Source organism: Abramis brama, assembly GCF_963993115.1.
Source record: "Abramis brama genome assembly, chromosome: 22".
Lineage (NCBI taxonomy): Eukaryota > Metazoa > Chordata > Actinopteri > Cypriniformes > Leuciscidae > Abramis > Abramis brama.
Window position 1 is genome coordinate 31,774,146 of NC_139984.1, and position 26,178 is coordinate 31,800,323.

The 26,178-nt window shown below is 41.3% G+C and overlaps 1 protein-coding gene across 1 annotated transcript in view; it reads right to left on the bottom strand.

The window, feature by feature from the left end:
* Nucleotides 1-13,150: 13,150 nt before the first annotated feature.
* LOC311072945 (E3 ubiquitin-protein ligase TRIM39-like) overlaps nucleotides 13,151-26,178 on the bottom strand; it is a 29,070-nt gene continuing 16,042 nt past the window's right edge. The window contains exons 4-7 of the mRNA XM_084098319.1: nucleotides 17,286-17,519; nucleotides 17,004-17,157; nucleotides 13,918-13,944; nucleotides 13,151-13,821 (exon numbers count right to left, since the gene is read on the bottom strand). Coding sequence (XP_083954445.1) covers nucleotides 13,280-13,821; nucleotides 13,918-13,944; nucleotides 17,004-17,157; nucleotides 17,286-17,519 — 957 coding nt within the window. The 3' untranslated portion in view covers nucleotides 13,151-13,279. The remainder of the gene's footprint in view (nucleotides 13,822-13,917; nucleotides 13,945-17,003; nucleotides 17,158-17,285; nucleotides 17,520-26,178) is intronic.

Consider the following 26,178-nt stretch of genomic DNA (forward strand, 5'->3'; position numbering starts at 1 on the left):
AAAGAAAAAAAAAAAAAAAAAAAAGATTGTTATATGTTTTTAAAATCAACCCCATAGAGATAAAATGCTTACCGTTGTCTGGCCACTGTACGAGTGCATACTCACGTCACGATCCTGAAGCGCGAATCTCAGCTATTTAAATTTCAACTGATTTTTGTAGTCTGTCGTCTGAGAGAAATCTGATTTTACCTGCAGGTAAAACCACTAAAGAAAGAGCTCACAAAAGGATAAACATAAACAGAATCTATAAACATATTTCAAATATGATAACAGTCGCTATAGTGTGCAGTGCTTTTGCTCTGGACAGTGTGTGAGGCTCAGTGTGGATATGAAGAGATGAAGGGTGTTTTCTGGTCCATATACTGCCAATAGGTGGCGCTAATGCACTGTTTAGTAGTTTAAAGGGGTGGTATAATGCCCTTTTCAAAAGATGTAAAATAAGTCTCTGATGTCCCCAGAGTGTGTATGTGAAGTTTTAGCTCAAAATACACCACAGATATTTTTATAAAGCATGTTAAAGTTGTCACTTTTTGAGAGTGATCAAAAACGCACCATTTTGTGTCTGTCCCTTCAAATGCAAATGAGCTGCTGCTCCCGGCACAGGGGGCGGAGCTTCAACAGCTTGTGTCCTTTTACCTCACAAAGACATGCACTGAAAATGTCAAAAACTTTTAGCCTTTTATGTTCAAACCAGATTCAGAAAGATGGAGAGACCCAAGAAGAAGTGACAACATGTAGACAACATTTCTGAATGGTTAGTTGGTGAATTTATGTAGCTTATGTGGAGTTTATGTGGAATTTATGTAGCTTATGTGGATCTTCTAGTCATTGATTAGCCTATTCTGTCTTGATAATCTATAAATCGTGTTCCGGGGGCGGGGTTTATGTAAATTCTTGGGTTCGTGATGTCACTAACCTGAGAGGAAGCTCTTGTAGTCCCTACCAGCCGTTTGTTGTAGTCCTTAAAAAGTGATTTCTGTAAAAGCAAATATCTCCCTTTTCTTTGAACTTTGAGTGTTGTAACTTTACAGATGTTGTTTATGCTCAAACAGCAACATTACACACTAACTAAGTGAAATCATAATCAACCACCCCTTTAAAATCCACTGTAAATGAGGAAGCAGCAGCAGCTCACCCTATCTTTTGAAAGGAGTTCACACAGTGGTCACAGATTCAAACCAGCAGAAGTTTGAGAATATCATGTCTGCAATTTAATCGTGTTTAATGAAGGAGATAATATATGTCTGTCCATCCTGGATATTGATAGTTTCATAACAGAAATCTGTCAGCTGAAGAAAGAGAAGGATGGAGGTAACGGGAGGTAAAGATGATGGAGAGAAACCAGAAACTGAAGGGATCGAGAGGTTTGTACATGATAAAGATTCACTTCATCCTTAAACCTGAATTACCTGAAACTCTGTTTGTTTGTCTTTCCCTCGTTTTTCTTTTCTTTCTGCTGACTAATGATCTAATAAAGTTGATTCATTGAATCGATTCTCACAATTCAAATATCTTGATATGCAGATTCTGACTGCAATGTTTATATGTACAATAAAGTGTATTAGTGTATTTAGCGTATTACCAGAACAGCGAGAAGCTTCCAGCATTCCTGTCAGACATTAGTGACTGAGAACGACTCCATGGTCTCTACTGCTATTTTGACATATCTAAAAATGTTACATCCAGTCTGCTTACAGTTTATTATTCTTTAAAATAGTCTCCTTCAGAGGAACAGTTGTTATATAAATTGAAAGTCGCTGTGATTCTGTGTTCCTCAGGAGCTGGAAGAGGTTTGAGTGTGTGTGACTGATGGACAGGATTCAGTGGAGCGTCAGAGATCAACTCTCTGAACACACACAGATCCAGAGACACACAGGACTCACTTTACTCTGTTGCCCTGATGCTCAGGAGAGTGCGTGTGTGTATGACAGTCATAGATCCACCGATAAAACCTGCACAGTCTCTGGGTTCAGACTGTAACGCTGGAGAACAGCAGATGTAGCAGACGCCACTGAAGATGATGATGAAGATGAGGAGAAAAAACACAGCTGAGGAAGAACAGAGTGATGATGATTTTAATACTTCAGGTATTTTTTTTCCTTTTGTTACTTTTGCATAATATTTTACATTTGTAGTTTCAAAACCTGTAACAAGAAAGATGGTCAAAGACAAAACTTTTAAAAAGTCTAAAAAGTGTGATTTTTATTGTAGCTTCAAAAGTTCTCAGTCCCCTTTTAACCCTCTGAGGTCGGCAAACGCGCGGGCAGGTTTTGCTGGATTTTCTTCACATTGTAGCACAATAAACTTAAATTACTCTGTCATTTGTGGTCACACAGAAAAAAGAAATATGAAAAAGGAATCTGTGAGATGTCAATTTTTATATGTGTCCACTTACAATCAAATCAAAACATTGTGCTTTTGTAAAATAAAGAAAATAAACAGGGTGTGCTTTCTGCCTCTCCGTCGCGGTGAACTTTTTTTTCTTGAGCACATCTATAAACTGAAACAAAACTCAGCGAATACTTGTCACACATTTATGAGCCATATATCTTTATAAACATTTAAGTGTGTACTTTTAAATAATCGGATTCAAACTGAAAACAAATATTCTCTGTTTAAGTAATTTGTATAAAACCAACAAGATGTCCAGCTTCTCAAATGCTTGCTCATTATTTTTAATTCGACCACGCCCACACGCGCAAAAGAGATTCGCATGCAAATCTTCACATGGAACGCGAAAGCGCTCGTTACCTCAAAAACAAAGCAGCGCCAAACTTCATAAGTCTCTGCTTTTCGTCGAGTTTGGAAGACTTACATTGAGCTTACATTGGATTTACCTCAGAAGAAGAAGAACGCGATTTGAAGACAAGAAAGATGTAAGGTAAGAAATTCTTACTTATATTAGTTGAATATTATTGTTGCATAAACTTCACATTGCAGTTGAACTGTTGCTAGATATATGATGAATATTATAATATTTAGACCCGTGTTTACTGTTAAATACTGTTTTTGGATATCTGCTCAAACGTAGATAATGTATAATATGGTAACCATAATGTTTCATATTTTGGAGCGCGCTCAGCGTTTGAATGTAACATATATTTTGGAGCGCGCTCTGTTTGAATGTAACATATTTTGGAGCGCGCTGTGCGTTTGAATTTTTCATATTATATCATCATAACGAATGGAAACATTTGAAGTAACTATAAGTTACGTATAAAGTTAACTATAAGTAACGGTAAGTTTTTCTAGTAGTTGTTACTGAAGTGATCCGTTTGCAAGATTTATAGGCTGCTATAGATTATTGTTATTATTATATATTGTTGGAAACATTTGTGTGTGTATTCTGTGAATTTTAAAAAGCAATTTTAACCAGAAAAAAAAACAAAAAAACATTTTAACCGTACTGCCCTATAGTTTCTCTTGATATCAGCATGTTCACAGTTTTTTTTATTTATATACAGGGACCAGATGCCACTGAGTCCTGCTGACTTCAACATTCACATGAGTCTCTGAACATGAACATGGTAAAGTGAAAAACAAACACCTTGGAAATGAAAGGTATGTACAATGTTTTTAGGAATGGCAGAAAGGTCTCTGTCTTTGGATCATTGTTTTCAATAGTGTGCTTTTTTGTCATTTGTTGTGTATCTTTGGATTATGTTATGTTGTAAATAAATCCAAACAATCAAAAAGCCATTCTTTTTTAAATCTCCTCATTCTTTGTGAAAGGTCGCTCAGAATGACAGGGCCTGATAGCTCCTAATAGGGCCATAAGGGGAGGGCCTTTGTCTTTCTTAGGTGTGAAAAGCCATACATATGCAGGATGTGTTACGCCTCATCGCATAAAGCATTCTTACACAAAACACGCCGTACAAATTTTAAATCAATATATTGTCTTATCTGAATGAGCAGTCAGGGTGATTTTCACATAGTTTTGGAGCAAATATTCTAGGCTACGTGATACAATTTTCAAAAGTCTTGTGAAGAAATAATCAGTATGGGTTTCATGACCTTATTTCAGTGACAATTTTTTTTTGTATTTTCACAAACCACGCATAAATGTCATTATCTCAAAACTACAAACTTTTACATACATGCTGCTGATATATTATTGTAGCAGAGTTTGTGCTAAATACAGTGTAATCAGACATTAGCCATGAAAATGTCACAAGTAACAGAAATAAGCACAAATGTCAGAGCATGTCAGAACACCTCCAGGGCCAGAAAACACCTCAGACCCCAGAGGGTTAAAGGGATGATTCGGAGTAAAATCAACCTAGGGTCCTTTGCACCATGACCTTGAATATGTCTGTCCTACTCTTTAAACTGGACTATTGATCGATTGTATTATGTTGTATATCAAATTTTGATAGATAGATTCAGAAGATATTGTCTGAAACTAAAACTGAAAATGTCCCCATATAACAAGCTCTCAATAACCAATCATTTGACCTCCACTTTGGTGTCTTTACTAGATCCACTCCAGTTCACATATATGATAGACAGAGAGACAGATGATGCTGTGCTGACCCTGCTTAATACAGTTACTAAACATCTTATTGTCGCGAGTATGTTCTGTCATGTCTGCACCTGTTCTCGTTAGTCCCTGATTAGTTGATCTTCCTCCACCTGTGCCTGTTTAGTTCCCTCATTTACCCTGTGTATTTATACTCCCTGTTCTGTTCAGTCCTCTGTTGGTTATTGTTTGTGTAAACGTGATGTCTCCTGAGTTTACTATTAAATACCTGGTTTCTCTGAATATCCTTCGTCGTGTGCTTTCTTCAGCCCAGGGACGTTACAGAATAACCGACCAATTTAAACAAAGATGAACTTGATGGACTCACCCACTCTGCAGCTTCTCTTCCGTCTGGAGAGCAGGCCCTACCTGAGTTACCTAGCCTGGTTGATCCAGAATGGCAACCTCCCCCTCACAGCCAGCGAGCCCGAGGCGCCCACGGAGGTCGTTCAGGAACCAGCCCCGGAGTCGACGTAGACGGGTCAGTCCATCGCAGAGCCAGGAGCAGACTACAACCTAATAGACCTGTGGTCCGAGGATCCTATTCCCACCCAATTCCCCACCCTCAGTTCATCTTCTTCGCCGGTCCCGTCCGGAAATCTTCTGTCCGCCTCCCTGCCTGTCATCCTTATCCCGTCTCCATCGCCATTCACGACCAGCCCCCTGGATCCGTTGGCACCACTGGTGTCATGTGTCACCACTGGTGTCATGAGCGGCTCTGCCACCGCCGCTCACTCCGTGCGGCTCATCCTCTGCGCCTCAGGGCTCCCCTGCCACCAGCTCATCTAGAGGTCGAGTCCCTGGCTGCACCTCGGGCCTCCAGGCCCACACCTCCACCTCGGCCTGTCAGCCTGTCGCCTTCACCTCGACCCAGCACTCCTTCATCGCCTCCACGGTCCGTCTGCCCGGAAGCTCCGCTGGGCTCGATCGCCACTTCTGGTCGGCCTTCGGCGGTCGACGTCCAGCTACAGCCATGGACTTCCAGGATTCAGGCTGCACCCTCACCCTGAACCCCTTCAGCATCACTGGACTCATCCTTTCCTCCGACCTCCCCGTCGGCCTCCCTCACCACATCGTCACCCCGGTCATCCATCCTCACATCACCGCCTGTGAGTCAGCAACTCGGCTCCCATCCTCCAGGTCAGCGATGTCGCCATGGTCCGTCGGCCACTCAGCTCCGTGGGGTCCTCAGCCACCCATGGTTCCGCCACCGTTGATCGGCTCCCGCATGTCGTCCTGCCTGTCTGTTCAGGCTCTGCCCTGGATCCTCCCCCGTCTGCGCCACCATGGTGCCCATGGCCAACGTCCCCAGGTCCAGTCCGTCCCCAACTCCACACCCTCCGACAAAGCCTCCGCCCATCCTTTTTTTTGTTTTCTTTTGTTGTCATCCTGGTGCTAGGACGCGCCTATCCGAGGGGGGCGTAATGTCACAAGTTTGTTCTGTCATTTCTGCACCTGTTCTCGTTAGTCCCTGATTAGTTGATCTTCCTCCACCTGTGCTTGTTTAGTTCCCTCATTTACCCTGTGTATTTATACTCCCTGTTCTGTTCAGTCCTCTGTCGGTTATTGTTTGTGTAAACGTGATGTTACTCCTGAGTTTACTATTAAATACCTGGTTTCTCTGAATATCCTTCGTCGTGCGCTTTCTTCAGCCCAGGGACGTTACACTTATGCATCCTAAATGATATGCCAGGGTTTTATTAATAGATTTAAGCTCAGCTTTTAATTCAATGAAGACACACATTCTCCTGAAAATTCTGATTGATCTCAATATTAATACAGGGTTATTGGTCCACAACGCTGCGTTCTCTCCCCTGTTCTTTTTTCTCTTTTAACAAATAACTTTTTGATCAATTAGAAACACTTTAGATCTTTAAATATGCTGATGACACGGCCTTAGAAAACACAAAGCCCTCAGCTGATGCGGCCTATCTGACTCACATTAAGGCCCTTGAAACATGGTGTTGCTCTAGCCAGTTAGAAATTAATGTTGCCAAGACAAAGTAATTAATTACTTCGTCGAGAGTCGTCGAGATGGATGCTGAGCATAGATATCATATATAAAGGCTAGATGTCTCGTGCGCGCTGCTAGCCAATGGAGATCGACGCATAGACAGTATAAGAAGTGGACAGAGCCATCTCATTGGAACTCAATTGAGACAAGTGAAGCCCATTTTTAGTGATTTTTTAGGACTTCCGTTCCTGACGCGCAGACTCAAACAGAGCTTGACGACGCAGATGTCACGTGAGCAACCCGTCTGTCTTCTAGTGGCTGTGGCAAGAGAAATCTGAATCATTCCCTTCCGAAACTTGCAGAGACGGAGAGTGTGAGTAGGAGCTGTCCATGAGCTTGGAGCAGGAGTAACTTTTGCTAGGTATTCTGATTAATTATTTTGTCATTTTGCCTCCATGTCTCCCCGATTACGCGCAAGCTTCTCCTCCTGTCCATACGGTAATCTCTCTACTGTGCGACAGAGAGTCACGTGGTTATGACGCAATCGTTAGCCTACTTTTACAAAAACTGCTTCTACGGGGCCGTAACGTAAGATACAAGGTAATGGAGCATTTTATACATTGTCGTGTTTCTTTAGAAATAAATAATGGACAAATGGAGTCTTCAAACGCCTCAGATGTAAAGTTATTCGCTGTCAAAGTGACGCCAAAATGAATGGGAGTCAATGGAATGCTAACAGCAGGTGAAGTTCTGCTACAAGATGGTGGCACGCGGCCGGCTTCAACTTCCGGTCGACTTCCTTCCCGCTTGGGTCGACGTCCGCACGTGGCGGCCATCTTGCCACAGTGTGCTCGCTCACTCATTTAATGGTGCATATACTTTTAAATAACCATAACTTGCTCAATTTTCTACCGATTTTCAAACGGTTTGGTTTGTTATAAACGTCAGAGATGTAGTTATGACACTACATACATACTGCATACATATGAATAATTATAACATACATGTTCAAGCATTCGGAATTATAGCCACGTTAATAACGTTTGTAAGAAACCAAACCGTTTGTAAATCCGTCAATATTTCAGCGAGATATGAGGATTTGTGTGCATGCTGATCACTCACCTAATGCACAGCTTCACTGCGGTAAGATGGCCGAACGGTGATGCCGGAAGTGACTGCGCCATAAGACATCTAGCGTTTATATATGATATCTATGGATGCTGAGGAGCTGAAGAAAAGAATAGCTAGTGGAGATTGTAAAGTTGTCGACAATACGTCATCAAAAATCAAGTCCAGTGTGTGGGAGAAATTTGGAGTTATCTGAAGAAAATATTGTGAAAGGCTTTGCTGCAAACATTTTCGTGTTGGATAGCCGCAAATGTGGAACTTCATCCCTGAGGAAGCACGCAGAAACTGTGGTAACAAAGCAGTACATCGAACGGTATTTTTCTAATTTAATACTGTTAAGTATGTGTGGTGTGCAGGGCGTGTTTGAACCCAAAATTGTCAGATGTAGGCTAGACGAAATTGCGTTGCAGATATAGTGTTGTAGCCGCGTCTGTTCGACTGGTAAAATGTTATAAGGCTACTCAGTTTTGTGGTAACGTTAGCCATGTTCTTCATGTAACGTTACCGGCCTTTTGACAGCTTCGGCTGAAGTTGTCCTTGTGTTAATTGTCGTGTAATAACTTCTGTATGACCTGGCAATAAACATTTTTGTAAGTGTGTCTATAATGTGATAGTCTAAACTGATTTTATTTCGGGTGCGGGTCGGGTGTCGGTTCTATTTTAAGCGGGTCGGGTGCAGATTTTAATTAGTGCTGCTGTTGGAAAACGGGTCGGGTGCGGATTTACAAAATCGGACCCGTGTAGGACTCTGGTGTACACATAAATCTCTGACCCATCGTCGTCTTCGTTGAATATCTGTCCCTCTACATACGTCATCTGGTATAATTAAAACGATTGGCTATGAGCTACGTACAGGCGCATTTGATAGACATTCGTAGCGCCCAATAAACGGCTCTGGGCATTCGTAAACCACGCCTCAAATACGAGAAAATGAGCATGTGGTTCCCAGACCACGTCTCAAAGAGAAAGAGGTCTGACGTTAGCCAGGCTAACATATTCCAGTGTATTCATAAAATCTGTTATAGCAATGTAAATATGAACAGCTGTTTATGTCAAAGTATTTGATTATCATCTCTCTCTTCATGCGTAAAATAAACTACTTGTGTCTCTAATAGCCACAGTGAAGAACAACAGCATTTAATACCAGCAAGAAAGGATCTTTCTATATATGAAAGACAACACAGCAAAGTATTTATTTTACAGATAAATAACCCAATAAATAAAAAATCTTCTAAACATTATGCAATTCTCATTTTATGGAGTAGCCTAGTTTTCATTGGACTTTGTTCATTCTGTCTATCTATTCAAGTTCTTCCTGTTTCTGAAGTCTGACATGAAAATACACAAATCAAACACACTTTTAATAGCGTACTGCTTTTGATAATACTGCTTTCTGGTAAACTCTACTAAACTCTTACATTTCTGTCTCTTACCTGTGAGTGAATATCAGATGTAAATCACTAGTTTCAGAGTGTTTGAATAAAAAGGTTGTTGTCTGAAGAAGCTTTCAGTTTACCTGTTATAGTTTCACCTTCACAAAAGTCTTTCACTTGCCTGCAGTGATGTCATAAAGCTCCGCCCATATTTCATGAATATTGAGCAGTGTGTAAATAGTGTCATTAATCTTCATTGATTTCCTGCATATTGTACAAGGGTAAACCAATGTGGCATTTAAAAGTAAAAAATAAACGATGAAAGCATACTAAAAAAGTTTCTAAGACCTTCATATAATAATAATAATAATAATAATCTGTTAGCTTTAATAAAACTGTTGTCACTGTACGAGTGCACACGTCACTATCCTGAAGTGCGAATCTCTACAATTTAAAGTTTACGGTCCGTCTGAGGAGAATTGAGCTAAAGGCCAAAATATTCTTCACTTTTTATGCGGACGCGAGGATTTTGTAACCGTGTGTACTTTAAAAATTAAATGCAACCACCTTGTGTCAATCAAGTTTACACACTGCCTCCGAAACATTCGTCCATCATAAAAAATAAAATCCGGATTGAGTTCAATTTTCTGCGTTTTTCGCATCTGTAGCAAGCCTTTTGAGAGGTGTTTTGACAATTCAGAGCCACCGTACAAGCGAACGCCGAGATCAAGAACTGTCCAAGCGGGAAGGAAGTCGACCGGAAGTTGAAGCCGGCCGCGTGCCACCATCTTGTAGCAGAACTTCACCTGCAGTTAGCATCCCATTGACTCCCATTCATTTTGGCGTCACTTTGACAGCGAATAACTTTACATCTGAGGCGTTTGAAGACTCCATTTGTCCATTATTTATTTCTAAAGAAACACGACAATGTATAAAATGCTCCATTACCTTGTAGCTTATGTTATGGCCCCGTAGAAGCAGTTTTTGTAAAACTAGGCTAACGATTGCGTCATAACCACACGACTCTCTGTCGCACAGTAGAGATATTACCGTATGGACGGGAGGAGAAGCTCGCGGGCAATCGGGGGGACGTGGAGGCAAAATGACAATATAATTAATCAGAATACTTAGCAAAAGTTGCTCCTGCTCCTTGCTCATGAACAGCTCCTACTCACACTCTCCGTCTCTGCAAGATTCGGAAGGGAATGATTCAGATTTCTCTTGGCACAGCTACTAGAAGACAGACGGGCTGCTCACGTGGTCTGTGTAACGCTTTGCTCGGTTTGAGTCTGCGCGTCAGGAAAGGAAGTGCTAAGAAATCGCTAAAAATGGGCTTCACTTGTCTCAATTGAGATCCAATGAGATGGCTCTGTCCACTTCTTATACTGTCTATGGAACTGTCCAGGATTAATTTGTTCAAGGAAATTGGTAGTCTTTTTTTTTTTTATATGCGGCTCCAGTATCGCTAGCAAGGCATCAAATTGAGCCACTGACATCCTGAAGTAAACTGTGAATCACTCGGGATAATCCCGCAGCGAACTCTCCTTCCTCTCTACGCAATCTCTTTCTTTTTCTCTTTTTAAGAAGAGAGAGGACAACAAAATCATCCTCACTGCTTGGAGACTTTGTTTTGTGATTTTTTTTCGCAACTGATGAATTAATACGCATCGGATTTAAGGATGACGAATACGAAAAACGCATACAAAAATTTCGGACTCAGTGTGGACCTTAAGAAGCTAAAGTGATAACTTAGGTTCATTCATTAATCACTGTGGTAGTGAACTAAAACTACACATTTTTAGACCCTTGTCTATTCAACTCTAAACCTCTGAGATAGTCACACTCTGCTTGGTGAGTCACAGAGGCTCTGGATCATTATTTAGACAAACTGATGTTATCTGAGCGTTCAGTTCAAATCCTATGCTCTCCTATCAGAGCTTAAGATTCCAGCCTTACATACTCCAGTCTTCAGTGTCACAAGATCCTTCAGAACTCTTGCTAATATGCTGATTTGGTGCTCAAGAAACAAGAAACATCTCCTCGTGTCAGCGTGGGTTTCCTCTGGATGCTCCGGTTTCCCTCAAAGACTATAAGTGAGGAAGAGACTCAATTTATCTTAGACTATTTTGCACATTCAAACTTGCATGATACACTCCATTGCGTTTAGTGTTGATGCTCAACCTGGTGAAACATCTAAAGACGTCGTATCTGGATTTAGTTCATCACAAAAATAATCTCTCCATCTGTTGATTGTGTTTGTATGTTTCAGCTTCTAGAGGGCGCTGTGGTGGGTAAAGAGTTGACGGTCAAGATCACGTTCCAGAACCCGCTGTCACAAGTGTTGAGGAACGTTTTGTTCCGTATAGAGGGATTGGGAATGCAGAGCGTCAGAAAGATCCCGTATGGGTAAGTGTTTAACAGTAGTTTAATTTCAGCTGTGACGTGTTCATGCACTGTAGATATGCTTCAAAACATAAATTGTACTGCATTAAATATGATATTTAAAGAGTGAAGCTTCCAGAGAGCTGAAATTGTCTTTGTGTCTGTCAGTGATGTGGAGAAGCTTGCGACGGTTACACTGATGGAGAAGTTTGTTCCCACCGTCTCCGGCTCTCAGAAGCTCCTGGCATCGATGGACTGCCGTCGGCTCACTCAGGTGCACGGATTCACTGATATTGTGGTCAAACCAAAGTCAAAAACACTGTCATTGTGAAGCCTTCTAATGCTCTCGTTTCTCTTGAAGAATATGTACTAGATTTAAGGGTCATCTGCATTACATAATAATTCAGTATTTTCATTCACAGTTAACAATAAAGATCCTCCATGTTTAAAGGCACAATATGTAACTTTTTTGCTTTAAAAATAGCAAAAATCACTATATCTATGTTATATATTTTTTTTTTTGTGTACTTACATTATCCCGACTGTTTCCAACAACTTTCAAAGCAGGAGAAATTTTAATTTAATTCGAAGACACGTCACGTTTCTTTATTTCCGTTTTGTCGCCGTCAATGGCGTTATATCCACGCTGTCCCTGGTTTCCGCTCGTACTGCCATGGTAACCAGAGCTATGAACCAGAGCTCTCTGATAGTAACCAAGGCGACAGACGTGGACAATGTAGTTCGCAATGTCTATTTGCACGCTGTTGTTGTTTCGTTCAAACATTATGGACCATGGCAAGCAGACTTTGGATAAAAAAGGAGAACTAAAACGATAATCAATATTAGCGCGGTGTTTTCGAGATGCTGAGAGCTCCACGTCCGAGACTTCGACCGCTCCTACATGTACTTTATTAAACAGGTGAGCACATTTACATAAAACTAATCAATGTTATAACAATGATAAAATGTTATAATAGGATCTGTATGTTATTCTAATGTTGATCTAGTTTACTGCTAGTCTCATACAGACAAACTAACACATACATTTCAACACATTGAAATGCAGTTTAGTGTGCTAGTGTAATGTTAGACCAAGTGAAACAGCGCTGCGTTACCTCACAAGTTTAATTTGTCTAATAAACTGACCTGTGAGTTGTAATTCTGCACTTGCGTGTAACGTTAGTTCGGTAGAATGAAATGTCCATATTCCTTTTATATCCGCGGGACTCGCGTCGCGTGTGGAGCTGATAGCTGTCTCTTAGCTATCCCAAACTGCTTCATATCACAGTCATGATAAAAGCATCGATGTATTCAGTCATCCATAAACATTATTAGATCGGTCGGCTTGACGTTGACGACAAGATCCATAGTTCTTAGCAAATGTTGCGTCATCAAACTACGCCTTTGTTATTGTAAGAGGTTAGCGACCCCTAGCGGCTAAAAAGATTCCATACTGTACGTTTAAATTATATCCTGTCTGTCTGTTGTAATGTTTATGTGAGCAGATATTCATTGTTCTCCAATGTGTATTTGCATAACAATTAGAAGGTTTTTTGGTTTACAAGACATATCAGTTATAGAATTGAACACTTTCAGATGATGCAGTCATTAAAATATAAACCAAAGCTGGAGAGGAGAGAGAGAAAATGGCCTCAGAGATTTCCTTAAATAAGTAATAATGACTGAGAAAAGCAAGGAAGTCATTGTCTTGACTAGAAATATAGACTCATAACAAATCAGCCATTCAAATGTGCATATAACTATAATATTTTATTATAGTTTTTGTTTTAGTTTGCTCTTGTACACATTTTGTCTATAACATTTACATTTTCTTTATAATTGTAAGTAAAATATACTTTTATTTTTTAAATAGCACATCCATAGTTAATCTTTTCAGAATGCAAGTTTTTTTTTTTTTTTTTTTCATCTGACAGGAGTGATGATCAGTGGGTTTGAGTTTTCAACTTCATCATTATCGCCTGGGCTAAAAAATGGATAGAGTTTGTCAGTGAAAGTCTGACCAGTGAAAGAGTAGATATGAGATCTGGACTCCACGTCATAAAAAGAGACCAGACCCTCCTCATAATCCACAAACACACCAACCTTATCAGGGTTCACTCTCTGATGGAACATAACCGGTGGATTATCACAAACTACATTTTTATCCTCATTAATCTGCATCAGAATCCAGTATCCATTCTCAGGACTCGGGGAACTGTCAATCTCCTCCTTCCTGTTAATGGATTCTCTGATCACTCCTAAACCCCACTCAGTCTTTCCCTTCACCTGCACCTCATAGTAAAATCTCCCTGAACTGAATCCCTGCTTTGCCAGAACACAATCCTCATCAAATATCTTTGGGTTTTCTGGGACGTCCTGCTTAATGCCTCCACAACTGACTTGTTTTCCATCATCAGACAGGATCAGACGTGGATCTGCTGTATCAGGATCCAGAGTCACATCCACTGAGAGAGATCAGACATTTCAGATGTACAGCATATAATACTGATTAACAAAGTATTGTGAGTGTATTGAAGAAAATGGAGTCAGTCACACTGTACCTGCAAACTTCTGCACAAACTTCAACCCTGTGGACACAGATGACAATATAATGATGAATTATTTATAGCAATAGTTTCAGGTTAACAGTGAGTTTCTCTCTACTGGCAGCATCAGTGGCATGTAAATGTTGCTCGCCCCTTCGTTTGTAAAACGAAATGCAGAATGTGTTTACAGTAAATATACTTACAATGGAGGTCTATGGGAAAAACATAATGAGGATTTAAGTGAAGAAATTTGAAGCTTTTTTATCAAAGCTCTATTATTAACAATTCAGTAAAATGTGTCATTATAGTTTGTATACAGATAGTTAGACATTCTGTTCTAGTATTTCAGGCAAAACTACTTTAAATGGTCATGAGTTAAAGTTTATATATGACAGGGTTAGTTGTTTAATGATTATATTTCTGAAACAGTGAGATCCTTTACAAACTGAGACTACATATAGTTTCTGCTGATCACCAGCATGACATAGATTTAACCCAGAATATTCCTTGAAAATAATATTTTCTTAGTTACTGACAAAAAAAAAATCTATACACTGTTGTGGCGAAGGGGCGCGTGGTTCAGCGAGGTCTGCAGCGGGAGAGAGAGTCGGGAAAGTAGTGGTAACCTGGTCAATTGCAAAATGACAAACACCTGTGTCTTGTTGCCGTAATTGGCATGGAGAGACCGGATAGGAGCCACTGGGAAACGGGAAGTAAAGGAGAGAGAATGGACTGAGGAGGACCAGATGGTGGCATGCCCCGGGGTTGGTGAATCCTTGCCATCTCTCTCTCTCTCTCTCTCTCTCTCTCTCTCTCTCTCTCTCTCTCTCTCTCTCTCTCTCTCTCCCTTCCTCTAGACTTGTCCCTTTCCCTAGGTCCCGTTTGAATGTCCCTCCTCGAGCCCCATCCCAAAGGGTTGGGTGGTCAGGCTCATGAACCTCCAGCTGTCCAGAATATACCAGATGTGTCAGATTCCATTCCTCCTCTCTCTCCACATCAATTCCTTGACCCACTTTCTGCCACTACGGCGGCAGGGAGGCCGTCCTGTTGGTGTTAAGGGGACACGGGACATTGTATTGACAGGTGTCCAGTAATGGAGGTGGGGACCCTGATTCAAGTCCTCGACGCACCGCAGGCTGCCCCAGATCAAGCTGGGTTGTTACAAATGAGTATTAAGAGGGGTACTTATCAGTCTATGGCGGAATCAGGATGTAACCTAACCTCGATCCATTAAAGCCTGATTCAATCCGAGGCATTGGATAAGAGCTGCATGGTTCAGGTGCGGTGTGTGCACAGGGATGTGGTGAAATATCCAATAATGTCTGCTGTTGTTCAATTTCAGGGACAAAAGAATACTGTAGAGGTCGCAGTTAACCAGACATTCGCTGATTTTTGGAACGAATTGGCCAGCTTTTAGTCATTTATTGGGGTATGTGTGTGCAGATGAGAACAGAGAGTGGGAATTTTCACTGGGATATAAAGTACTTGTATTGCTCCCTACGTCTAGTTTGAAATTACTCGTCAAGTGTCAAGGACTCTTTGAGGTCACACGGTGAGGAACACCCTAACCCTAACACCAATCTCAATTATGAGGTTAGTTGAACAGACAGGAGCAGGGCACGTCAAATATATCACCTCAGCCTCTCTAAGAAATGGAGTGAGGCGGAGTCAGTGATACCAGCGATGGCGGGTAGGAAGATCTCAAGCCAGAAGTGAGCACCAAAATCCAATCTCTTGCTCTTTCCCCAGGAGGAGATCACCTCTTGCCCTCACAGCTCACTGATGTAGCCAGGTTGCAAGTAGAATTTGCAGACTTGTTCTCGCCCCTGCCTGGTCAAATTAACCTGATTCAGCACCATATTGAGATCGAGCCGGGTGTGGTGGTACGCAGCCGGCCATATCGTCTACCTGAACACAAAAAACGGTGGTTCAGACTGAATTAGAGGCGTTTCTAGACATGGGAGTAATAGAAGAATCCTACAGTAATTGGTCATATGGAGCATCTGCGTGCTGTCCTGAGAATGCTAAGGGCCTGATGGTCCACCAGAAGAAGTGTGCGGTTAGCTGTGTGGAGGTCAGGTATATGGGCTTCCACTTGGGTCATGGACAGGTGTGTCCCCAAATTAGTAAGATTTCAGCAGTTGCAACCTGTCCGAGACCAAACAGGAGGTAAGGCAGTTCCTGGGGCTGGTGGGATATTACAGAAGGTTTGTGCCTAATTATTCAGACCTCACCAGCCGCTGACTGACTTGACTAAAAGGAAGCACCAGATCCGCTCCAGTGGATAGATCAGTGTCAGCAGGCTTTCAACCAAGTAAAGGCTGCTCTGTGTGGCGGGCCGCTATTACATTCTCATGATTTTTCTCCTCCTAACTGATTTGTCTGACAGAGGGTTTAGAGCGGTCCTGTCGCAGAAGATAGAGGGAGAGGCCGGTGCTGTACATCAGTAACACGCTCTCAAAGAGAGAGAGACGAAGTACAGCTCCATCGAAAAAGAGTGTTTAGCAATTAGGTGGCCCATAGATGGCCCTTCGCTATTATCTCCTGGGATGGAATTCTCCCTCTGTTTGGACCATGCGCCCTTGCAGTGGCTCCAGCGCACGATGGATACCAACGCATGGATCACCCGTTGGTGTCTGGCATTACAGCCCTTTAAATTTAGGGTGGTCCACAGGCCGGGGGTACAGATTCCTATCCAGGAATGTGTCCTATCCGGGCAGTGGGGGTATGTGGCGAGGGGCGTGTGGTTCAGTGAGGTCTGCAGCGGGAGAGAGAGTCGGGAGATGAGCAGTGAGTAAGTAGGTCAAGTGCAAAATGACAAACACCTGTGTCTTGTTGCAGTAATTGACGCGTAGAGACCGGATAAGAGCCAAAGGGAAACGGGAAGTAATGAGAGAACCTGGACTGAGGACTCATGCTGTTTGAACTTGTGATACTGCTTGAGAAACTGCTGTCACTTTGTTCAGAAGTTTGTTGAGAGCGCAGAGAGCACAAGTTTTGGTTTAGTTTCATTTGTGGAAATAATAAAAAGCACAAGCCTCAGTAAGCTTCTTCCTTCCTCACTCTTAACTTTATCGTTACTGTATTTAAAATTCACATACCAGTTTGATTGAGTTTTTCATTCAGTGTCTCTTGAGTTTTCTTCAGATGAGTCAGGGCTCTATAAAGAGAGTTCACATTCACATTCACATCAGAGTCAATCCTGATCTCAGTCCAGTTCTTGGTGTGTGGACAACTGTCCAGGGATGAGCACATCTATAGCAAGAGAGACAATTATTTTATTATTGTTATTTTTTCAAATTTGACATTATTACTGTTTCGTTCTGTTTAATTTCGAAAGACCGGTCCTGTAATATTGTACATAATGACAGATGTTGACAGACCTGTATGAGATGGAGATGATCGTCAGTGTGTGAGAGCTGCTCCAGCTCAGTGTTTCTCCTCTTCAGCTCAGTGATTTCCTGATCCAGCTCTTTAATGAGATCTTCAGCCTGTTTCTCTGCTGCTTTCTGCTGTTCCTCCATCATCTTCAGCTGATCAGACTGATATCTCTCAATGGAGCGGATCAGATCAGTGAAGAGCTCCATACTGGCGGATCTCTCTATATCTGTGTTTCTCTATAAAATAAATTATCAGATTAAATATAATATATAAATATATAATATAAATAAATCTTTTCAGGCACGAAAATATGTTCTCAGACAATCTGCTTTTATCATGATAAGCAATTCTCTGGGGTATTTTTTAAATATAATAATAAATGTGAATCCAATGTGTAGGCCTACTGGCAACTTTATTAGCAGCGGCCTCGTAACATCGCGCCTAAAGACAACTGAGAAAACCTGAACACAAACAAAATGCCCCCAAAAGAAAAAAATCTCCATGTATTCAGTGCTGATGCGTTCATGTAACATCATGTAAGGGTAGCGCTGCCAGTAAAGCACCTTAAAGCTGTCACAAAGAACAGCTTTAAGGCAAAATGAATGATTATGAATATGTAAAATATTGCAGGAGACATTTTAATTGTTTACTAATAAACAAGTGTTTTCTGTGTCAGCTGCAAAGATGAAGTTGACGATGCTGACTCGCGATCTTCGCAGTAGTGAACGCGCAAGAGAGAAATGCACATTTCATACGGATTACATAAGCAAAGAACAGTCTGTTCCCTTTCGTGGTCACTCTGAGTTACGTCGGATGGCGACGAATGGGGTTTCGCTTAGAAAGCCTCTCACCTTCGAGTATACAAAACGAGCCAATGGCAAGAAAATGCCATGGGTCTGCGGAATTTGCATAGCGTAAGTCCGCCCCACGTCGTGGGTATAAGGAAGTACGCTGGCAACATGCAGATATGTTTTCGCTTCGGAGCCAAGAGTTCTCTTCACTCCTGCAAGCCATTCTGAATCATCTTCACTCTACGAGACGAGCGGCTCTCCAGTGTGTTGGTGTACAGCGTGTTCCAGCGAGATCGCATTGGCTGTTCTGTGCAGTGATCTGCCGACAGTGTGTGTGTTTCTCCCTGGGCGCTTCAGCACTCTGCTGAGCTTTTTCCTCTCTCTAAAAGAGCTGCACGCGGCACGTCTTTTTCAAGACGGCTCGCTCGTGCATTTACTGGATGTGGGCGCGTTATTCATCTGCGTGTTGGGCTTAATCACGCTCGGAAGCGCTCGTGGATGAGTCATGTTTTCATTGTGGGAACATGACCATCGCAATGTTTATAGATCGAGACTCGATCTCTGTGTGAGAGTCCCCTCTGCCACACCCCAATCTATCTCTTTCTCGAGAGGGGATACTTTGGCTGGTGGCCAGGGTGATATGAGGGTTATGGTGTGGTATAATTCCGACAAGCTTTCTTCGGGCCACGCCCCCCTACACCCTTGCTCAAGGGTCAGCACGTACTAGTCCGATCAGACAATACCGCGACAGTAGCGTACATAAACCATCAAGGTGGTCTACGTTCCCGCCGTATGTCGCAACTCACTCGCCACCTCCTCATATGGAGTCAGAAGCATCTGAGGTCGCTTCGAGCCATTTTTATTCCGGGAGACCTGAACCTTGCGGCCGACGAGCTGTCTCGGCTTCGGCCTCTCCCTGGAGAATGGAGACTCCATCCCTGGATGGTTTAGCTGATTTGGGATCATTTCGGTGACGCACAGGTAAATCTGTTTGCCTCCCACGACTCCTCCCACTGCGACCTGTTTTATTTCCTGACCGAGGGCACGCTCGGCACGGATGCACTGGCGCACAGCTGGCCGCGGGGCCTACGCAAGTATGCGTTTCCACCAGTGAGCCTTCTTGCGCAGACCTTGCGCAAGATCAGGGTGGACGAGGAGCAGGTCATTTTGGTTGCCCCGTATTGGCACAACCGGACCTGGTTCCCAGAACTAGTACTCCTCGCGACAGCACCTCCCTGGCCAATCCCTCTGAGGAAGGACCTGCTTTCTCAGGGATGGGGCACCCTCGTCCCGATCTTTGGAACCTCCACGTGTGACCCCTGGACGGGACGAGGCAGGTTTGAGTACTCTACCACCAGCGGTGGTGGCTACCTTCACTTCCGCTAGAGCATCGTCCACGAGACATGCCTATGTGTTGAAGTGGAACCTCTTCGTCAACTGGTGTTCTTCTAAACATCAAGAACCAATCAGTGTCGTGCTTTCCTTCCTGCAAGAAGGGTTGGAGCGAAGGCTGTCTCCCTCCACCCTGAAAGTGTATGTTGCCGCCATTGTCGCACATCACGATGCAGTTGATGGCACTCGGAGTGTGGCATCCTCTTGGGCTCTAGCGTATGGCGCCTCGCTAACAGACATCTGCAGAGCTGCAGGCAGGCTAACACATTCGCGAGATTCTATAATCTCTGAGTGGAGCCAGTTTCTTCTCGCTTCAACTAGATTCTGCTCAGGTGTCTTCGCTTGCTCGCCATTCCTCTCCACGGACGGGATACGTGCGATAATTTCCTCAGGTGAGCCTAATAAGCCCTGAGTTCCTGCAGTACTGTCAACGTCAATGCCAGTGTTATGCCTCCAGCAGCTTTCACGCTTGGCTAGGTGCCTCCATGTGAATGGTTCCCCCTTTGGGCAACCCCCACATGTGTATTTCCACTGTAAGCCTCTCTGAGCATGTGTCTTTCCCTCGGCAAGCCACCTTGCCACCCCTGGGGTTGAAATATTCTATCTGCGGCTGGACACCCCAGTGTTACTCCATATGCAGCCCCTCGGGGTCATATGTGTATTCCAAGTCCCCCTCCCCCCTTGGGCTGGGCATAATTGCGTATTTCTGCTGAGATATACTTCCCAGTGTACCTTGGTATTCCTGTGTTAAGTAGGACTCCTTCGTCCGTGCTAGTCTCACGACAGGGAGCTCAGACTTACGCAGGGTACTGGAAGACAGCCGAGGTGGCGTGATTAGACTGGGGACCCCATTCGTCGTCATCCGACGTAACTCGGAGTGACCACGAAAGGGAACGTCTCGGTTATGTATGTAACCCTTGTTCCCTGAGTAGGGAACGGAGACGTTACGTCTCCCTGCCACTTCCGCTGTACCGCTGGAACGCCGGAGTTTAGTCTCGGCTCCTCAGCGAAGAAACATTTCTGCATGTTGCCAGCGTACTTCCTTATATACCCACAATGTGGGGCGGACTTACGCTATGCAAATTCCGCAGACCCACGGCTGCCACTGGCTCATTTTGTATACTCGAAGGTGAGAGGCTTTCTAAGCGAAACCCCATTCGTCGTCATCTGACGTAACGTGACGTTTTCTTTCGTTTTGAATTGTTCTGTTTAAAAGTAGACATTTCAAGCTTTCTATATATGTCTCAGTCACGCGCCGGCGCATCCGTGTCGTGATTATCTATTTTCTAATATATTTACTTCTTGTTTATTAAATCCAGGCAATTGATTGATGAAACATTAATTCAAATTAAGATACAATTAATACACAATTAAATTAAATTTAAAGACAGGCTTTGTGCTTTCTGTTTGAGGTCTCTGTGAAAGTTTTAAAGCAATCTTTTAGTGCCGCTTTCAGAGCGCTCACGTCCGTAACGTAGAACTGTCCTGTCTGTAACATTGTTTTTTTTTTTTTTTTGTGTGAAATACATTTCTAAATAAATGCAACTTATAGTCCAGTGCGACTTAGGCTATATATGTTTTTTCTTCTTCATGACGCATTTTTTGACTGATGCGACTTATAGCCTATTCTACTCCGGAGCGACTTATAGTCCGGAAAATACGTTAAGTTATTTATTATTTCTGTGCGGCCCGGTACCAAATGTCCGGGGGTTGGGGACCCCTGCATTAAACCACGTAAAGCTTTTTCACGTTAAGGACTTATATAAAGCCCATGCCCATGAGAACCGTGGGGAGTCAACCCACAGCCGCTCCGCTGCCCTGCTGAAAATGTGAATGTCAGATAATGTCCATAATAATTGGACTTTGGGTTAGATTTTTTTACCATTTTCAGTGGTTATGAGGAGCAATATGAGAGAGAAATTTGGTAATCATTGTTAAGGTACATTAAACCACGTCATATCATATTGTCAACATGGTAGGCTACTTATGAAGCAGAATAGTGGGTCATATGTCTAATGCTTTTTGAAAACTTAAGGCTTTCTTCTTCATAAAATGAGTCGGACATCATCACATTTTTGTATAATTTTTATTTTATTTACATTAGTAAGCTACAGGACATCGTCTTTCAAAACATGACCTGCGTGAAAGAGAAAAAAATGAATGCGTCATTGTACCCAGTTCTTCTGAAAATGCACTTCCGAATGCGTCTCTGTCCCCAGCACATTTCAAACCAAACTGATGCCCATGGCCTCCGATGATGCAAAATGACTTTTTGTGTCATCTGAGGTTTTTTTTACACACAATACAGAAATCTCTGGTCTCAGGGGGTCATGAGGGAGGGAAGCACGGTCATTCCAAAATACTACCGGGTTTCTACTGATACAAAGCTTAATGCTAATCAGTGAAGTATCCCTTTAAGGGTTATTATGTATTTACATGTTTAAAGGAATAGTAAAAAAAAAAAAAAAAAAAAATCATCTACTGGCCTCATGTCACTTAAAAGTTGTTTTAATTTATTTAATTGCGAACCTTTATTAAGCATATTGAAATGTTATAATGCAATATTAATTTAGCATTTTTACTTCCACTCACTTTTCTCAGCTCTACTGAGTTCTGGATCTCTTGAATCTTCTTCATTCTGTCCAGGATCATCTGATAAACGTCTATCAGTGTCTGATCCAGCTGATGAGACACACAGAGAAACACACAGGTATAGATTCCATATTAATTTCATATTTATTCCATATTAGTCATTTGAATAATTATTTTGAAAACCATTTAATGACTTATGTATTTAATGTAGTTTGGTGGCTTTTAGTTCATGTCTCTAAGCTGTGTACTCTTGAAAGTTGACAAAATTAACTTTTGGCATACAAATTTAAGATGTATAATCTTTCTTTTCTGCAAAATGCCTTCAAAATGACCTGCACCAACATCAACATAGGAAAACTGTGTTTAAGGAGTTTAGTTTGCATCTCTTTACCTTCTTCTCTCGACTCTCCTCCTCTATAGGAACAGTGTTGTGAGTCCTGTGATCAGCGGAGGACGCCATGACTGACAAAACAATGAAGAGAAGTAAAAGAGCAGTTTTGATAATACTAATACTCAAAGAATATTATGTATTTCTCCACTGACGGCCCTTCAAAAGTAGCTGGGAAAATATTTCTTCTCCAAGTGACATAAATCCCACATATCTCACTGTATCTGAGATCCACGGCTCATACAGCAATAGTAAAGGAAAAGTGTTTGGGACTGTGTGAACTCTCTTTCCAATTCAGCTCCGGTTATGTGTGGCGTTGTATTATTTCAACTCCAAACATAAAAGGATCTTGTTTTGATGGCTTTATGGACAAGGATTTATTTGAATTTCAGGTTTTTGAAGGGCAAATGCACAAGTTAGAACAGTTTACAAGACTTCTCACTTTTAACTAACTATTAACTACGACTTTCGTCTCAACAAACTCCTAATTACTGCTTATTAATAGTTAGTAAGGTATTAGGTAGGATTATGGGATGTAGAATATGGTCTTGCATAATAAAGGCATTATTATGTGCTTTATAAGTCCTAATAAACAGCCAATATCCTAGTAATATACATGCTAATGCATATTTAACAATGAGAATTGGACTAAAGCGTAACTAAAGTATTTAATACATAAATATAAATAAATGTTTCAGACTATTTCACAAAGCAGACTGATCTCAGGTAAGTTAAATGATACACTATCAGACTTCTCTTTGACATAACTATACTAAAATGATTAATAAAATGAACATTCACTTGAAATGCAATAGTTAGACGTTAAAGCATTTGAGTAACAGTTTTTTCCTCTGAAATGTGATGATTTTTTACTAACCTTTAGCTTTAAACGAGCGTGAGAGAGACGAGTGTTATTGAAGCGCTGCTCTGTGTTGTCTGAGGATGCAGTCGTCATGGTAACTCTCAAACTCTCAACTGCCAATCAGAATTTAGAAAATGCAGCTTAATTCCCTGCAATACACACTCATTAAAACACCTTAATGTAATAAAAAACTCGGTAACACTTTAGAATAATGGTCCGTAGTTAACAAGTAGCTATGCAGGAAGTAATAGGTATTATACCATGGTCTGGGTGAATACTCGATTCTGATTGGCTGCAGGGTGTCCGTTAAAAAGTGATAATGGACACCTAGGAAAGGCGTCCCGTCAATTTGTCTGATGACAGTTCTAAATGATTGCGCTGGCTCAAACTCACTGATCAACTGCTGCGGTCGGGTTGCTGTGGCCACGTTGCTTGGCAACGCCTGTATACGGGAGATATTAAATAGTGCGCTCGACTTAATAAATAAAAACCCTCACTATTTTTACTCTAAAACACATTAAAGTATTATTAATTGATTAAATATTTCTTTCTTTCGTAAGTAACCATGGTATAAGCGGGTTAATGCCCTTCGAGGTGTCCATTACCAGGTTTTAATGGACGACGGCGAGGCGTGAACCGTCCGACGCGCAGCGGAGCATTAACCCTTAACCCTAAAAAGCATTAACCCTTACGTACTGCATTAACACCGAACTTAATACTATTAACTAATATGGAAGCAATATTAACTAAGCAGTAAGTAATATCTAATTTAGTACAAAGGTAGTTCCTTGGTAGGTATTTGATTATTACTAAAGAAATGTATCCTCACTGAGAACTACTTGTGAACTAAGAAAGAATAACCAATTAATTACTAATCACAAAAGTAACATGTCTAAAAAGTGAACAATTGTGGGTTTTTTTTTTTACTCTTAACATGGTCATAACATTTCAGAAGCTTGTGCCTCAAATGGGTTCTTAGTGGAAACCAGTTTATGAATATTATATTCCCCAAATACATTAGCTACAGGATGAGATTGTGACTACTACTCTTGCCAAAGGATGGACGCATGTTCTCTGTTTATTTCAAACTTAAACATAGAATAATACTAATAATGATAATTTGTTTAAAATTTTAAACAATTAGGAAGTGATGCTGACACTCATGATTGGATTAGTTCACTATTATGAGCTCTTGAGTGTCAGTTCAATATGTCTCAGACTCCAAAGACCTACCTTTATGTTACAGTAGCCGCCAGAGGAGGACTTCTCTTTAGGATATGAATATAAACATTGATGTTCTCTTGTCAAAAACAATTTGCATCCTTAATGAAGAAATTGGCTGCATTTATGTTGCGATAATCGCAAAACCACAAAAAATCTTCCAGATTACAATGTTTGTTAGAATATTACTAGTGCCTGTACAGTATGTGTTAAATATAAAATTAAATAACTTGTATTACTTGTGAAAAACATGCTAACTCCTCACTAATTACTCAAGCGTTACCTTGTTATCCCGCAGGAACTACTAGTGATGTGGCCCATTATTTTAAAGTGAAAAACATGCCAACTCCTCACTAATTACTCAAGCGTTACCTTGGTATCCCGCAGGAACTACTAGTGATGTGGCCCATTATTTTAAAGTGAAAAACATGCTAACTCCTCACTAATTACTCAAGCGTTACCTTGTTATCCCGCAGGAACTACTAGTGATGTGGCCCATTATTTTAAAGTGAAAAACATGCCAACTCCTCACTAATTACTCAAGCGTTACCTTGGTATCCCGCAGGAACTACTAGTGATGTGGCCCATTATTTTAAAGTGAAAAACATGCCAACTCCTCACTAATTACTCAAGCGTTACCTTGGTATCCCGCAGGAACTGCTAGTGCAGCCTGGTCTCATTGTAATACGTAGGTATTAATACGTAATTTTCTCAAAGATAGAAAACATACTTTTTTGTACGTTTCGATGCTGAAACGTATAACGTTAATGGACGTATCTGCAACGTTTAAACGTAACATATTAAGATTTTACAGCTAAAAAATGTAAACTATTTACTAATATTTCATATCATAACGATATCTGTATAATTTCCCTTTTACCATTTTATAGATTATAAATGTAAGATCTCTTAACCCTACTCCCACACCTAAACATACCCATTTTATTGACAAAATTAAAAGGATAAAACTTAATGGACAGATATGTGTAGGGAAATGGCAGTTTTATTAACAATATAGCATTAAAACATAGTAAAACTAATCCTACCCCTAACAATTTCTGTAAACTAAGTTACGTAGGCTAACGTAGAATTATAAAGAAAAACAACAGACAGGTATAATCACAATCATTTATTTATTGAGAAAATATCAAAACCGGTACCAAAAGTTGTTCACATGACGATGTGTCGCAGTCCTCTCTGGCAGTATTGTATGAGGTAACGTTACAGAGCAAAATATAAATTATTAATCCATGAAAATGTTAATCCGGTTTCGGTTCGCTGTTCGCTCTGTGAAGGCGCGCGCGCTTCTCCAATTCAAATATAGCACACCAATTTAAACACGGCATGTCGTAATCTGTGACGAAGCATGCGAGAGCCAATAAGCGTCTGATATCACTGCCGTAAAACATGTCGTAACGTTTCGGGAGAAGCGGAAATGGAGATGAAGATCACTGGATAAAGGGCTGAATTTGGATCTGTTTCTTGCAAACAACGTATGGATTCTAAAGATTTGGATTACATCAAGCTAATAAAATTGATATATTTTGTGAATTTATGTTGTGTTTTAGTGTATTATGGGTCTATAGGAGAAAATACATTTTGTGTCTCACAGTAAATAAAACACAAAATGGTTAAACGATTAAAGAAGG